This window comes from Candoia aspera, chromosome 4 (genome assembly GCF_035149785.1).
Source record: "Candoia aspera isolate rCanAsp1 chromosome 4, rCanAsp1.hap2, whole genome shotgun sequence".
Lineage (NCBI taxonomy): Eukaryota > Metazoa > Chordata > Lepidosauria > Squamata > Boidae > Candoia > Candoia aspera.
Window position 1 is genome coordinate 53,834,716 of NC_086156.1, and position 16,222 is coordinate 53,850,937.

Here is a 16,222-nt window from a genome sequence, read left to right on the forward strand (position 1 = left end):
ACCGTAATTATGTCTATTTAAGTAATTGCATCCACATGCTATCGCTGGAGAAACTCCTTGTACTGTTTAGAAAACTTAAAATCTGAAAAGATATGTCAAAAAAAGAGAAGTGGGTAGAGATAATGAAAATAAGTGTACTATGATTTCAGTTTTCAATACTACATTCTGTTTTATTTTCTGCTGCAACTGCTTCCTTCCCGAGCATCCACAAGCAGAGTTCAGGAAATAAAAAGCAACTTTGACATGGAGGAAAATAAAACCAAGTGGTGCAGGCAGCCCATTCTCCTCCTCGTGCTTGGATCACCATTTTTTTTCCACATCTGACTTCCCGAGTTACTGTGTTCCTCATCGTCCTGTGCTCTGCAATCAGTTGCAAAGCAGCTTCTCTCCTATGCTTTCATGAAAGAGAAGGGAAGATTGGAAGTGAGAGATGGAAGGATACAGCCCTTTCTCTTCCTGGCAGCATGAGGCAGAAGCCCATCCTTTTTTTCTTTCTTTTTTTTTTTTTTTGGTTATCAGCTTTTTAATGCAAGGAGAACAGAAAAAGAAATCCAGGAGAGGAGCAGCAAAAGAAGGAAGGGGCAAAGCCTTCCTATAAGCAAGGGAGAGTGTGGCTTACATAGAAACTTGACTGCATAACGAAGAATTCCATTTAAAAAAACCTCGGGTATTAGAAGCAAATGTAATTTGGTTTGTTTGCTCTAAAAAGTGCAGTACTGAACACTTGTGTATGTGATGGCCAAGGAGTTCCTTGAAAGTTTATTGACTCCTAAACTGAAAGACTAGTTCTGTAGCCTTCAGTGGTATTTCTCATGTGTTAAGTTTTAACGTAACTTGCGACAGACCCATTGTCAATTTTGCAAGAGGATCTTTGTTTGCTGCAGTTGAGATGCAGCAAAACAGAATTTTCTAGGTTTGGACATGTAATTTTCCTGCCTCGTATGACTTAATACATGCTTTACATTTTTAGTTACTGTGCTTTCTGTACCTATTGTGTTTTTAACATCACCTCTGAAGAAATGCACCTACACTAAGCTAATAACAGAGGAGCCCTTGGACTACAGTAGGTTCAAAGAAGAGTTCCAACAAGAGCTGCTGTTTCAGTAATACGGCAAAAATGAAGAAAGGGGGATCTGGATGTTTGTTTGTTTCGCTTACGGCTTCTTTGGAATTCTGTTACAGAGGAATCTTAAAAATAGTTTCAAGCTTCTGTAATTTCTGCTCAGGGTGGAGGTGAAATTGAAGATACCTCTTGGCTTAACAACTAAATGAAATAGTATGCATGTTATATTTAAGTATGCAATCAAATGTATTAATACTAATATTTCCCCTAGGTATTTTTTGACTTAATGAGAGAAATCAGAGCAAGAAAGATGGAAGAGAGCAAAGAAAAGAATGGAAAAAAGAAAAGGAAAAGTCTAGCCAAGAGGATCAGAGAAAGATGTTGCATTTTATAATCAAAGTTTCAAACTCTTTTCATACTTTGACCACAATAAAATCCATTAACATAGAGCATGCCATTTGGAGGCTGTTACGACTGAAATCACTCTTAATAGTTTGGGAATTCTAATATACCACTTAAAACATGAATTGGGACAACACTGAAGTCTTTCACCGGAAAAAAAAATCTAATGTAGCTTCAAGAGAAGCAGAATTCAATCCATGTTGTAACTCGCCTCCTTTTACCATGGTTCTTCTGAATGTAGAAGGTTTTTTCCCCCCGTGGGCAGTTTCTTGAACTGTGAACGAAAAAGCATTACTTTCTATGTTTCTCTTAAAAGCATATACTTTTATATCATCAAATTTTCACTTTATCTCTTACTGCCTTGAAAACTATAGTGGTGGTGAAAACTAAACAAAGGTAGTATATAAGCTTTTCTTTTTGCTGTTTAAAAATTATGCAAATTAGAGAAGAGAAACTAGCTATGTTCTCTGCTTCTATTGGGAGTCATTTATACATGGACTTAGCTTAGATTAATGGTATAAACTTATGAGAATATTTGAATATGCCTTAATTTAAAGAAAAAACTGAGGAGTTAATGTAGTTAAGGGTATATCTTCCTTGCAACACACTAAAGTATATGTGTGCATCATTGTGAAATGATATCTTGTAGTGTGAAGTGCAGTTTTTGTGAGCAGTTTTGCTAGCTAACTAGCAGTACATTTGATCAGAAAAGTGTGCCATACGCTGGATCTTGAATTATCCAGAATATATTGTTTCCTTGCTTTAGTGAAAATTGCTTTAGTGAAAAAGCGAATTGATACATCTGAGATTAAATTTAAAAATGAAGAGGGTGCAGCACATTTCAATTAGAAGTGTTCACTTACTCCTTAATTCACAGATACTGACATTTACTTCTGTAAGTACTTCATGTCTATATATTTGTGAAGGATATTTTCCTCAGGTAGGGGAGCACTATGGATTTCAAAAGCACAAATAAGGTCCCACTCTGAAGGCTATCTAAAAATACATAAAAGTTGTCTGGTTTTTTTTTCCTCCATTCTAACTTTAGGAACATTTACTGTATATTGTTTAAAGGAAACATCTTCTGGTTTATATCAGTCAACTGACTACCTTCCTTTGCAATATCAAAATACTGATGGTATGCTTCCAAAATCCTCATTAATGTATTAAAAATGGATTGTCTTCAGTTCTTCATTGTAAGGAATACTACCACAATGTTAATATGTGGAACTGAGCTAAAGATAAACCACCATCTCTGAGGCTTTTAAGAATCTTGAGTTTCAGTATAAAAGTTAGATGACTTCCAAAATGCTCTTTTAATATATCTGTGTAAGCCTATGTCTGAGCAAAATAGACAACACATGTATCTAACATGCTAACTGATAGACCTTAGTGATGTGGCTGTTTAGAGAACATTTGTTCATCAAGAAATGTTGTGTGTACATCCTGCAGTAGATGTTATCATGTGCAGAATTAGTTCTTGATGTGGCTGACAAAGCAGATTGGTCCTCATTGTGTATTTGTTTTCAGTCTGACTAACCAAGGGAGTTCAACCACTAGCATTATGATGTTTGTGTAATGGGAACCAAGGTGTTATGAAGCCAATGGACACATATAATAACAATTGTCATAGGCTGATGCCTTACCAAACTCTTTTTATTTGCTATTTGAGCCATTGACTATGAATAAAGTTCCATTTTTTTAAAAAAATGTTGTAGAATGTTAATTATAAAACACATTCTTGCAGAGTAATGATCATTATTAAACTTTCCATAGACATGTCTGGATACTGTACAAAGATTTCCTGATATATCCCTGGGTGATTTGTAGTAAGGGTTTTAATTCCCAATTATTTAGTGAAAACAGTTAATGAAAGCTCCCCTCCCCAAACAGGATGCTGTAGAGAAATCTTGTAGGAAGCTTACAAATGGAATTGATGTAAAAGTGCTCTGAATGCTGATATTGAAACAAAAATGTTATTTTGAAATGGACACTCAGATATTCTGAGCTCTTACTGTGTACCCAACTCCAATTTATTCATTTCAGATTCTAAATCCATCTTCTAATTCTGACAATTTTCGACCTTTCCCATAAAATCAACTGTTTTTGCGTACTTATAATATATGATGCAATCCCAGACACTTTTACAAATGGAAGCTTTCAATCTATTGCAAAATATGTAGGTAATGTTTGTATGAAAATGGCCTTTACTAATAACATTTCTGATTAATAACATTGGCATCATGCCTGCATAACTCGCTATTTGCCCATTCATGCCTCAAACTTGACCTCTTTCCATCGATCCATCCCTCATAGCCCTTGCCAAAATTGCATCTAGGTAAGTAGAGTAGGAAAAAAAGAGCAAATTAATAAACACATGAATGAACTAATCAACCATTTTAAAAGGACAATTCAGTATTGCTATAATCATTTATGGTTAAACACAGTGTTTAATTTAGTCTTGGATTATGTTCTTAGTAGCTGAGTCAGGCCATTCATAATTCCTGTGTTTTCCTCTTTAGCCATGCTCCATACTGTAGAGTTGTTATTGCCCCGACAGAGTAAAGCTTCTACAAATATTTTTCTCCATAATAACCTAAGTATTCTATACAGTATAGCATTCATTGCCTGAATATTCCTGTGAGAACTGATTTGGTTAAGTTAAAATCTGGAGAGGTTCAAGTCCAATCTCAGCAAAGAAAAGTCACTGGATTATTCTGGCCAGTTATACCCTCTCAATCTTACACTTGCTCTGGATAAAATAGATTCCCACGTAGGAAGTGTTGAAAGATATAAATTCAACAAATAATTACACTTTTTTTTTTTTTACTAAGATCCTGATATGTCTACATCTACAAAGATACAAGGAGTGAGTGAGTAAAGTGCTAAAACAAATACATGGAGAATCCCTTGATGTTAAAAGTAAAAAAAAAAAAAACCTTCAGGGAAGTTATTACAAATGGAAGAGATTTTACAGTTCTTTCTGTGATAGCCCCCACTTGATGAAATACTCTGCCAGAAGATTATGCAGTCCCCATTTTGCTGCAATTCTGTAAATGGGTTAATACTGTTAGAGTATTACAACTTGTTTTTGATCCCGGTTGACTGTAGCTAATCTTGGATTTATTTAGGCTTTTATCTTTGCTTCCTGTGGTTATTTTTTGTTTTTAATATTCCGATTATGTCTGGTTTTGTTTGATGATGTACACTGCCCAGAGTCTTTGGGGCTGGGGCGGCTTATTATGTACAATAAATGAATAGATAAAAATAATATGGACTAGGTGCATTCCTATAAAAGGACATGGTATGTGGGGAAACTATATATCTCAACATTATATGCACATTTTAACATGTAACCTTGTCATGAGCGGGCCATTTTTCTAGTTCTGCTAATATATTCGTGTGTTCCAGTTACTGTAGATATGGAAAGGAGATACTTCTTTGATGCAAATAAAGATGCCTAAACAGCTTGTTTATGGGATACTGTTCAACCTATTCTGGTTAGGGGCAATAGTTTGGGTCCACTCATTAAATCCTTTTGTCAGCTTTCTGATTTTGGAATTTGCTAAAAATAGGGGAAAAAAAGCATTTGAGTAAGAACAAAAACACTAAAGAAACTTCTTTAAAAACTTCATTTTGCATTTTCACTGCCTTTATTGCATCTAATCTAAACCCTCTTCTTTCACTCTACCTGATGTAACGCATTTCTATCATTTCTTTAAATTTGAACTTAAATAATAATGCTTTTGTTGGTAATACATATTATACCCAAATAGTGGCAAATAACAGTACAGGAAAAAATAAAGAAAATATACTTTAAAGTCTGATCTAGTTTCAGCAGCTGGAAGCAGAAAAGAGAATATTTTATAAAACATCACTGGTTCACACTTGAGCTGATCAGGAGACATACACTTCATGTGGAAGGCATATTTGCAGTTGTGGCTATGCCAATTGCATGACAAGCGTATTTGGACTTTGAGAAGATTTAATATGGAGTGCAACTCTGATGTGCAAAGAAAAAAAAAGCAACCCTGAAAAATGCTGTTTGAATCAGCTTTTCAATCTGTGTAACATGGAAGAGCCAATGAAGTGAAAGGCGATAGATTTCAAACCTTTCCCAGAATACCACTGGATCAACTCATCCTGGCCCTCCTGTGTTGGTGTAGCTATTTGGTAGTTACTGGTGCTATTATTAACTTCTTGGAGGTGCCTCACCTAGTGTTCTCCCCTTAACCCCACTGTGTAAAATAGAATTACAGTTTAAAAGCTATAAAGAGGGATTCATAAACATATCCCATAGTATATAATAACACTGGGGATTATACACTTCTCCCCAATTTGTACAGAGTCATAAGTGCAAGAGATAACAGGAAAACAGGAAATTTCAGTAGAGAAAATAGTATTTAGTGAAGCAAAAACTCCCCAAACACTCAGAAATCAGCGATTAATATTGAATAATCCTATAACGGAATTGGAAATTTTAGAAGCTATAAAGAAACTTAAGATAGGAAAAACACCAGGACCAGATGAATTCTCTGCAAAGTATTATGTTTCAGTGAACAGATTATTGGACCCTTTAAGGAACTAATGAATTCAATTCTTTCGGGATGGTCTATACCAGATACATGGAAAGAAGCAAATACTAGTCTTATACTAAAAGAAGGACAGGACCCTCTTCGATTAAGAATTATAGACTAATATCATTGTTAAATAGTGATTACAAGATATTTGCATCGGTACTAGCAGAAAGGTTGAAAATAATTTTGCAGGACGTTATTCACCAGGACCAATGTGGATTTCTACCCGAAAGACAAATAAAAGACAATGTAAGAATCGTATTGGACACTATAGAATACCTACAATATCATAATGAGTGCCAAATGGCCCTTATATTTTTAGATGCTGAGAAAGCATTTGATAATTTAAATTGTATCTTTATGTTTAAAGTTTTGGAGAATATGGAATTCGGAGCATCTTTTATTAAGGGAATTAGATCAATCTATATGACACAAAGGGCAACTATAATTGTGAATGAGGAAATGGCAGAAGCCTGTAAAACTGAAAAAAGAAACCAGACAAGGATGTCCATTATCACCTCTACTCTTTTAGTTTTGGAGGTTTTTAATAGGGATATCAGAGGCGATGAGCAAATAAAAGGGTTGAAAATTAAAAAGGAGGTGTTTAAGCTAAAGGCCTTTGCTGACGATTTAGTTTTATTAATACAGGATCCAGTGGAATATTTAATGAGAAAATTAAAAGAGTATGGATCTTTAGCAGGATTTAAAGTGAACAAAAAATGAAAATGTTGACCAAGAATATGACACTTAATAATCAAGATTTACTGATGAGAAAAACTGGGTGTAAAATTGAGAAAAAAATAAAATATTTGGGTGTAGTTCTGACTACTAAAAATATCAAATTGTTTCAAAATAACTATAATAGGATCTGGAATGAAGTGAAAAGACTTATAAGATGGAAGAACTTAAATTTATCCCTTTTGGGAAGGATTTCTGTAATTAAAATGAATGTACTACTTATTTCTTTTTCAAACAATACCAATTATTACTGCAGATGTGATATTTAAACAATGGCAAAAGGATATCTCAAATTTTACTTGGCAAGGTAAAAAGCATAGAATTAAATTTAAACTACTACAGGATGCAAAGGAGGCTTAGGGCTACCTGGCCTTGTGTTATACTTTGAAGCATGTTGTTTTATGTGGATCAGAGATTGGATATCGTTGGAAAAAAAAAAAATGTTACAATTGGAGGGACATGAGTTAAGACTTGGATGGCATGCATATCTATGCTACGATAAAGCCAAGATAAATAAGGATTTTAAGAATCATTATATTAGAAAGGCATTATTAAGGGTCTGGGATAAATATAAGCTTCGGTTGGAACCCAACGTTCCCATGTGGTTATCACCTCAAGTGGCATTTGCAAGAGGAGATAGTACGAGCGAAGGAAAGTGGCTAAGGTATAAAGACCTAGTAATTTTTGAGGAAGGAAAACCAGTACTGAAAACAAGAGAGAAACTGGAGACAGAGGGATATATATGTCACTGGTTCAGTTATAGCCAATTGTTTGAACGTTTGAAACTAGACAAAAAGAATTTTAGATTTTTAAATGAAATATCAATTCTGGAAAAAACAATTATGTACGAATAATCAACACATGATCACTAAAATGTATAAGTTGTTATTACAAATGAACCAGGAAGATGAACAAGTTAAGGAATGCATGGTAAAATGGGCCAGAAATTTTGGTTATATTAAGTTGAATCAATGGGAAAGAATGTGGTCAAAAGGATTAAAATTTACGTTAAGTTATAATTTAAAAGAAAATTTCTATAAAATGATGTTCCGCTGGTACTTAACACCCGATAAATTGTCAAAATTTTTCAAAAATGTACCAAATCTTTGCTGGAAATGCTCTCAAGGGGTGGGAACATTTTACCACCTTTGGTGGATGTGTGGGAAGGCGAAAAAAAAATTGGAATCAGATTCATATTATAATCCAGAAAATATTAAAAATTAGAATAATAAAGAAACCAGAACTGTTTCTACTAGGTATTATGAAGAATTGGAAAAAAATCATGGAAATCTGCTTCTATACATGACTATGGCCGCTAGAATGCTATATGCTCAATATTGGAAAGATCCACGAATACCATCAGAAGAGGAATGGATAATTAAACTGTTGGACTTAGCCCAAATGGCAAAATTAATGGACTTGATGAGAGACAAGAACACTGTCAGTTTTATGGAATCATGGCAACCATTTGTGGACAATTTGCTAGACTGAAAAAGATTAATGATTATGGGATTTTCATAATAAGGATGTTATGGAATAGAAATAATGGAGATCTCTCTCTCTATATACAGTCAGTAGCAAGAGAATAAGGTATTATAATCTAGATGTTTCTATAACTCGGTTAGGCGGATGTCACTTTTCTTTTTTTTTTTTACTTCTGGTTTGTATGTATCAATGTGTAAGTTGTATGTACATGTGTTGTTATTCTTTTCTTTTTCTTTTCTTTTTTTTAGCGTTTCCTTAAGTTTGGGGTATTTGTTATTAATGTTGGTTATTATTGTGTTGACTGGTCTGTATTTAGAAATTTGTGGCCATTACTTTTTGTTTTAGTTTTTGAAAACAATAAAGTTTATAAAAAAATAAGTGCAAGAGATAATAAAGGTTAACTAGCACCACATAGCAAACTAAATAAAAAATCTAACATTCCTGGCTAAAGCATCTATTTCTACAGAACTAAAGAGTTTTGAAACAGGTGCTCCCCTTGCTTTCCCTTACCTGGATTCTCATTTGTCCTAGTAAAGAGGAAGGAGCACAAAATATCCTGTTCTGTATGTGACCCAGAACATACATCTGCCTCTCATGAAGAAGGAAGTTCTGCATCTGATATATTAAATGTGTATCCTGAATTTGGCCTTAGGGGCTGGTATCCTGTAATATTGGTGAATGCTAGCTGGCCAACAGTTCGGTTTATTTATTTCAGTTTGTACAGTGCCTGACTACCAAGAACTCTGGGCAGTTCACAAGAAACTATAAAACTAGAATTATGTATGACAAAAAAGAATTTATTCTAAATAAACTGACACAATCTGTGCTACCAGTTAGCAGGGAAAGAAATGTTTTAACTACAGGCACTTCCTCTTTTTCTTATAGCACATGGCTTAAAAAGTTTTTGAATATTACATTAAGCTTCTATATGTTTAATATGGCACTTCCGATATAATAGTAATATAGCAACCCAGTCCATCAAAAATGAGTACTGAAGAACAGAAACCGACTACCATCGAATTTCCTTACTCAGTGATCATATATGCAGTAGGTATTGTAATATGTGATATTAACAATTCAAAACTTACCAATTTTAGAATAAGAAAGTTTTTTTCTCTTAAAATAATTAATGGTAAATCAGTGCAGCATACAAACTGCTGTATACATAAATAAATGTACTCCACCTGCTGGCCAGGAACATTTATATTAGTGGAGTTCTATCTTTACGGAATGTTAGGATTATAAAATCTGAACAGTGCTGAACCATTGTCTGGATGCAATAAAGGGCTGATGAGTTCTAATAAACTCTGGCTAAATTGTTACAAATGGAACAACTGCAGTCAAGTGGTTCTCAAGTCCAGAATACTAATATTCAACCAATTCTTGCTGGGGTTGTACTTTATAAAAAAAAACATGTATACAACTTCATTCTTGATGAAGAATTGTTACTAATTGGTACTTAAGATAGGTATATGAATGACCAAATGAATAAACTTTTTTTTAAAAATAAGGTATGATATGTGTATGAAGTATTTTCTGCAGTTTGGGCTAACTTGCCAACTATACCTATTCCTGGTTTGTGATAGCTTGGCTTAGGTGATTTCCATTGAATCAGTGTAATGCACCTCAGGTAGAGCTATCCTTGAAGATAAGCTTAGAATTCAGCAGTTATAATTTTGATTGGCTTAGCTAAATGGAGCCATATTACAATTCTGAGATAATTGTATTAAATATCTATTAGCCCAATGAAGATGCTTTTACCTTTAAAGCAATAAATAGCTTAGGAAACATCTCAAGAAGCACCTCTTGCCCTGCCATCCTGCATGTGCATCAGCAACTTCAGCTTCTCAGGGTATCATCAGTTGTAGGCTATATATTAGGCTACTGCCTGGTGCAGTGGTTCTTGAGCTGGGGGTAATTTGGGCATATCCTGGGGGCATTAGGCAGTTTGTAACTGCTTATGAGTTGAAGATCCAGTTTGGGAATACTGCTGCTGAGCTGCTTTTTTCTGCTGTATTGGGAACACTCCACCTAAAGATAATCTAATATTTTTAATGCTAAATTACAGCAATGTATTTGTCCAGGCATTTCAAGTATTGTTTCGGTCTTTCTTAATAACTTTAATTTTTTTTAAAAAAAATTGATTACATTTCAGAAAAAGATAAAAGATACAGAAAAACAAAAAACTACAAAAAAAGAACTAAAAAAGTGAGAAAACACAAGAGAAAAATTTTAAATAGATTACAAAAAGAAGTGACTTCCGACTTTAAACATTAAGGATATAGAGCAATTTCCCATAATCAATCCCTTACTCTATATTAAACCAAAATCACATTATTTCTACACGTCAACCCCTTAGCACGTTATAAAAATCACTAAATACCATTGCTCCCTCCCCTTATATTAAAAGAAAAGAAAAAGTATAAATCACCTAATCAACTCCCCCCCAAATAACAATTACTTAATTATTCCCTTTCTACTACTATTCTATACATTCCTGTCTACTATAATAAAAATCAAAAATAATGAAGCATGTAAATTGTCTGCCATTATAATTAATAATATAATCAACATGAATTAATGTTAATTAAAAAAACCCTTAATAATCCCAATCCCAATAATTAACGTTAAGTAAAAGCATCCAAAGCCAAAAGACCATCCAGATAAATGTTTTGGTCCCTTAACCCACTTCAAAATAAACCAAAACATTTACATATCCCCATAATAAACACAGAGCTATTTTCTTAAAGAAATCAAACAGCCCAACTGCTCCCCTCACAAACACAGACTTCTCTTCAGAAAACCTCCCATACATAATAACCCCTTCTTTTCCATAACATTCCATCAGAAAGTCAAATTCACTCATGTCTTGCAGCTCAATTTCTCCCTTTAAGTTCTTCAATTCAGCATTGTCAATTTCATGCAGGATTTCAAGAGAAGCTGGAATCTCTTGGGAGAGACATTTCCATTGCTGTTAGATTCTTCAGATTCATCCACAACATCCCCAAACAGATGGCACATTTTAGACCACATATTTTCCACAATGGACTGAATGTCTTGCATAATAACTTGGCAGGAATCAGAAAAAATCTGCTTAATATCTGCTTTGATATCCTGGTGAAAGTCAGAGAAAGCCTGGTTAAGATCCTCCATGTCTGAGGCAGTAAGTTATGGCACCCCCTAGGTATTTAACCAGCAGAAGTGAAAGGTAATGGAAAATTTCCGAACTGCGTTAAGGTCACAGATAGTTCCCAGAGAAAGTAGCGGCAGGAAAGTAAAAGTTCAGAACGCAGATTCAATGTGTAGGAAAAATGCTAAAACTTCAAAATTATCACAAAAAATAATAACAGGGAGACAATAACATACTCTCAACCCTCCTTAGTATTGGATGGAAAGCAAAATCCAAAGCTTAATTTTTTTTAATCACAAAAATAACGATAAGCACCAAGAGATATTGTTTCTCAATGTAGAAAGCCTCTCTCAGGGTAAAAATACTTTAAATAAAATAAATCGGGTGCTTTAGAAATGGGGTGGCTGGAATAAATGTCCCTTTAAGGCTGCAGCGTGGCTTGGAAATGCTGACATCCCAGACTCCCAGCAAAGTCTTACCCATCGATTGTGAACACTGTTTACGATCTCATGGCTGCAACTCGCTGTCCAGAGAACAAATGGGTCATTTCCAAGTGTTTTCCTTGGTCTGGAAAATTGCTCCTGGGCTTCAGGAGAAACCAGCCTGAGCCCGAAAAATCTGCCACAATGCCAGTTCTGCCCGCGGAGCTGTTCAGTCCATATTCCCACCAGAAGTCTGCTTAATAACTTTAATTTTGTTGAGTTCTGTTATTGTTATTTAAAGTTTGACATGCTCTATTATTTGCACTATTGTACTTACAGTATGTTACCTTGGTAATCAGGATGAAGGCATATTAGATATTTTTGAAATAAATAGACAATAGCTACTGTATTTTTAGAAAACAGATTTGCAAATAGTTATTCATTTAGTCACTAAGACAACTAAATCTTAGTGCCAAAAAAAGACAAAGGATTTGCATATTAAGCCATAATGTAGTTTGCTTAGTTTTGGATTAGCTTGTTTTATGAACTTAGCCACTGCAGTATTTTATTGTAGTACAATATAATATATAAAATATATATAAAATCAAACATCTACGTTTAATTAAAGTGAACCTAGGTCAGATAAAGCAGTAATCTGCCCTTTTTTCACTATGACGTTTCATTCCAATAACAGAGTAATTTTTGTCTTTTGTTTTTTTTTTTAGCGGGAGGGAGATTTTCAATAGGAAACTGGATTTTAGTAATGAGTATAAAGAGGTAAGACTTTCAGTCTGGTTGAAACAGTTTGCCTTTCCAAAGATGCAGTTATCTTGGGATTTGATCATTAACTGCAGAAATTAAACTGGCAGTTTACAGAAGCATATTGTCCCTATAATTTGCTTTATATCACAGGATTTTATATTTTTCATTGTATGCAACTTTCTGTATTTTAACTTTGTTATCAAAGCCAACAACCATCTCCCTTACATGCACTTCAAAGAGCAATACATTTGTAAATGATTAAGTTATCTTTAACCTACAGCATTCTAAGTACAACCCACAAGATTGGGCAAGACAAAAGGTGTTCCTATTGTGAAACGTTATTCACACAACAGTAGCAGCAGTAACGATGGTAATAGTTACTATTTGCCAGTCTCATAATCTAGGAGTCTTCAGGCACCTTCTTGAACATTATTGGCTTCATGACAAAGAGACTCCTGCAGCAAGTTACAGCATGGATATGCTGCCACTACAGATTTTAGTTAGTTAGTTCAGTCTTTGTTAAGCAAAACAGCAGTTTTATTGGATTACTGACTCTGTTTTCACTGTTTCCTCTGGACTAAGAAGGACCTGGCGCATGCACAGTCAGAGAGAGTCCATGCTAGGGCTACAAGATCTGGGCAGCAAAACTCCAGAGGCCCAGGTGATGTGGCTGCAAAGAGATACAGAAAAATCTGTTATTTTGTGGTTATCCAGTTGCAGCGTAGATATGGCAGACCTAATCTAGGGTATATGACAAGGCTCAACTTTGGGCAAGCCTTTTAAAATTATTCATGTGTGTGTGCAAAACGTCTCTAAATGATGTACATTTTTAATCTCTGACAAAAAATCCAGATTGAATAGTGAGCAATGGTGTGGACATGGAGCACACACTCTGAGCAGAAGCACAGTGAACAGATAGCAGACAAACAAAAAGCTTGGTATGAGTAACAAGGGTTTTAGCTTGTCCTTCTCAGAGCGTAAGTTATATCTGAAAGAAAGCTAGGCAACAGTGCATTCCTTATCCAGAGTCTGGAGGAGCAGTTAGTATGATTTGGGGAATGTCAAATGGAGCAGGATGCAAAGGAGTTGGGAGGGAGGAAATGTATGTGTCCAGTACCCAGCCACTATCTAATTTTAATGCAGAAAGTATTAAAAAGCATTCCTTCATTATAATGTATATGTCCCCCTTGTTCTTCCTTTTTTACCCTTTTGCTGTTCAAATGGTCACTGTTGGATAAATATGAACCTAAAGGAATGGGGGATTTTGATCCAAACTCTGACTTCCCTATTTCTGCTTGCTTTTGTGGAAGAAGAATCTTTGCTTTAGCCTCCCTTCACCTTTAATCTTTGAGGCATGGGTGCTGCAAGAAACCATTATGAATTGCTTCTGTATTCCACTAAGCGATATGTGTCCTTTAGTATGACAATGCATACTATAATGCCTTTATATTTTCCCATATCCAACAGCCCACTGACATCCTCAATTTCCCTCGCTACTTTTGAACTAGAAATTTGTGCAGTCCTGTATGTCTTATGGAGAGGCAAGTCCCATTGCACTGGATTACAACTTGCAATGCTAGCTGGAATAACAACATTGAAAAAATATCAGGATCTGTGGGTTCTATTTTCTATTTGTTGTACTCTTTTAAGTATTCTTTAAAGAGTTTTTTTTAGACAGGATTTCACTCCTGAAGAATTCTAAAAACAGTTGATGCTGAACTGAAAAAAATGTGGATGGCTAAAAAAAATGTGGTAAAAAGAAATGTTCTATGAAGTGTTTATATTGGTAGATATGCAGTAAAGGATGTCTGTCCATCCATCCATCCATCCATCCTGTCAGACTCCCCGCTCAGATATTCACAGAACACCTTATTGGATCGCATCCATCTTCACTGCATCTGTGTCAGCAGACTGAGAGTCGCCAGCAGGGAGGGGGAGCCAGACTGGAGTGTGAACCATGTTGTTTAGGCTAAACCTTTATTGTACAAGGTCATCCGGCCATATACCATCCAAACTATCTGCTGGAGCAGGGAGGGGTACATACCTTTGAGGGTGAAAAGGGGTTTTTTGAGTTTAAACTGTAGAAGGCGCAGGAAAAAGCTCCTTCGCAACTTTGAATGTAGATCGGATGCTTCGCTTCATTTAAAGAGTTAAAAGAGCCCAAGCCTCTAGACTGTCACTGTGTATATGCTTGAGCGCCTACGTCCTTACACAGGCTACATATTTAGTATCTGGAACTTCTATTATGGGGTAAATTTCAGATAATTATTCCAATGAGATGTTAGCAATAATACAATCCCCTTTCGTGAGTTATTGACATGAATGGATACCTGTTATACAGGGGCATCACGGGTTGAACTGTTCAACATTTTCCAGTCATGCAAGTAATCTTCACTTATTATATACATTTGTGTAGTGAAGGTATATTTATACAATATACTAATATTGAGTATTATAAGCAGGATGGTAGACTATCTAGTTGCTAAACAAGCAACTGGATTTACTGAATTAAATTAACTGTCTAGATTTGACCAACACATTGAGCACAAACTAGCCAAGTATTGCTCAAACTAAGCCTATCTGGTTAGGTCTCTGTGCATGCAGGTTTCACTAATATCTATAATTCTGTGCTATTAACCACAGTGGAAATTTCATCTACACAATTGTCCAGATGGATAATTAATCTGTAGACCTTGGGGGGTGATGAGATCTGTGATATGAACCTGTATGACTGTATGGAAGCTCTTCATATGTAACCAATAAACAAGTTAGTAGCTTCATGTGGAAAATAAAGAAATTATACATATTAATGAATCTGCAACTTTTAAAAAGTGGTTAAACTACAATGGCAAAAAGAATGAAATATGCTAAAATAAGAGAAACATGTATGTATCCAGTCTTTTTCAAATGATAAAGTCATTCAATTTTCTCAAAGAAATATGCTCATACAGACTTTGAACTATATATATAATGTAATGGTGGATTTTTTATCTAAAATCCAACGTTTGTTTTGTTACTAGATGCATATCAGAAATAAAGAATAAACAAATTAATGAAAAGATTGAATAGGCATTATTAAACTTCAGAAACGTATATGCAACTGCTTTTCCAATGTCCACACCCCCCTGCCTGAAATAGGGCCTACTATTATATTTTGCATTTTCCTACAATACTGTATTTAAAACTTGAAATGGTAATAAGACATGTTGATATGGTAGTCAAAAACTGAAAGATGGATTTGGGCTCTCAATGTATACATAGCCCATTTCATGTAGTGGTAAGATGTTAGACCGGAAGCTAGGAGATTATGAGTTCTTGTCCTCCCACAAGAACTGGATGGTGTGAAAACTGGATGGGTGACTTTGAGCCAGTCATACTCTCTCTCAGGCCTGATAAGCTCATAAGGTGGTGGTTGTGGGGAAAGTGGGAAGCATTATATATGCTGTTTTGAGTTCTACAAAATATAGGTGGGATATAAATGCAGTAAGTAAAAATGAACTGTGTACTTCCTTCTCAGATTTGTAATCTGCCTTGAAACTCTAGATTAAAATTGGTATTTAACATTTCAAAATACAGTAACATTTAATTCTCATATATAATCCTGAAAAAGTTTTAATTCTGATAGCTCAGCCTCAGGATGGTT

The 16,222-nt window shown here is 34.9% G+C and overlaps 1 protein-coding gene across 2 annotated transcripts in view; it reads left to right on the forward strand.

Annotated features, from left to right (window-relative positions):
• Window positions 1–3,703, forward strand: part of LOC134498038 (ras-related protein Ral-A) — a 45,281-nt gene extending 41,578 nt beyond the window's left edge. For both annotated transcript variants that reach the window (XM_063304159.1, XM_063304160.1), the window contains exon 6: window positions 1,335–3,703. In XM_063304159.1, coding sequence (XP_063160229.1) covers window positions 1,335–1,457 — 123 coding nt within the window. In that variant the 3' untranslated portion in view covers window positions 1,458–3,703. The remainder of the gene's footprint in view (window positions 1–1,334) is intronic.
• The last annotated feature ends 12,519 nt before the right edge of the window (window positions 3,704–16,222 follow it).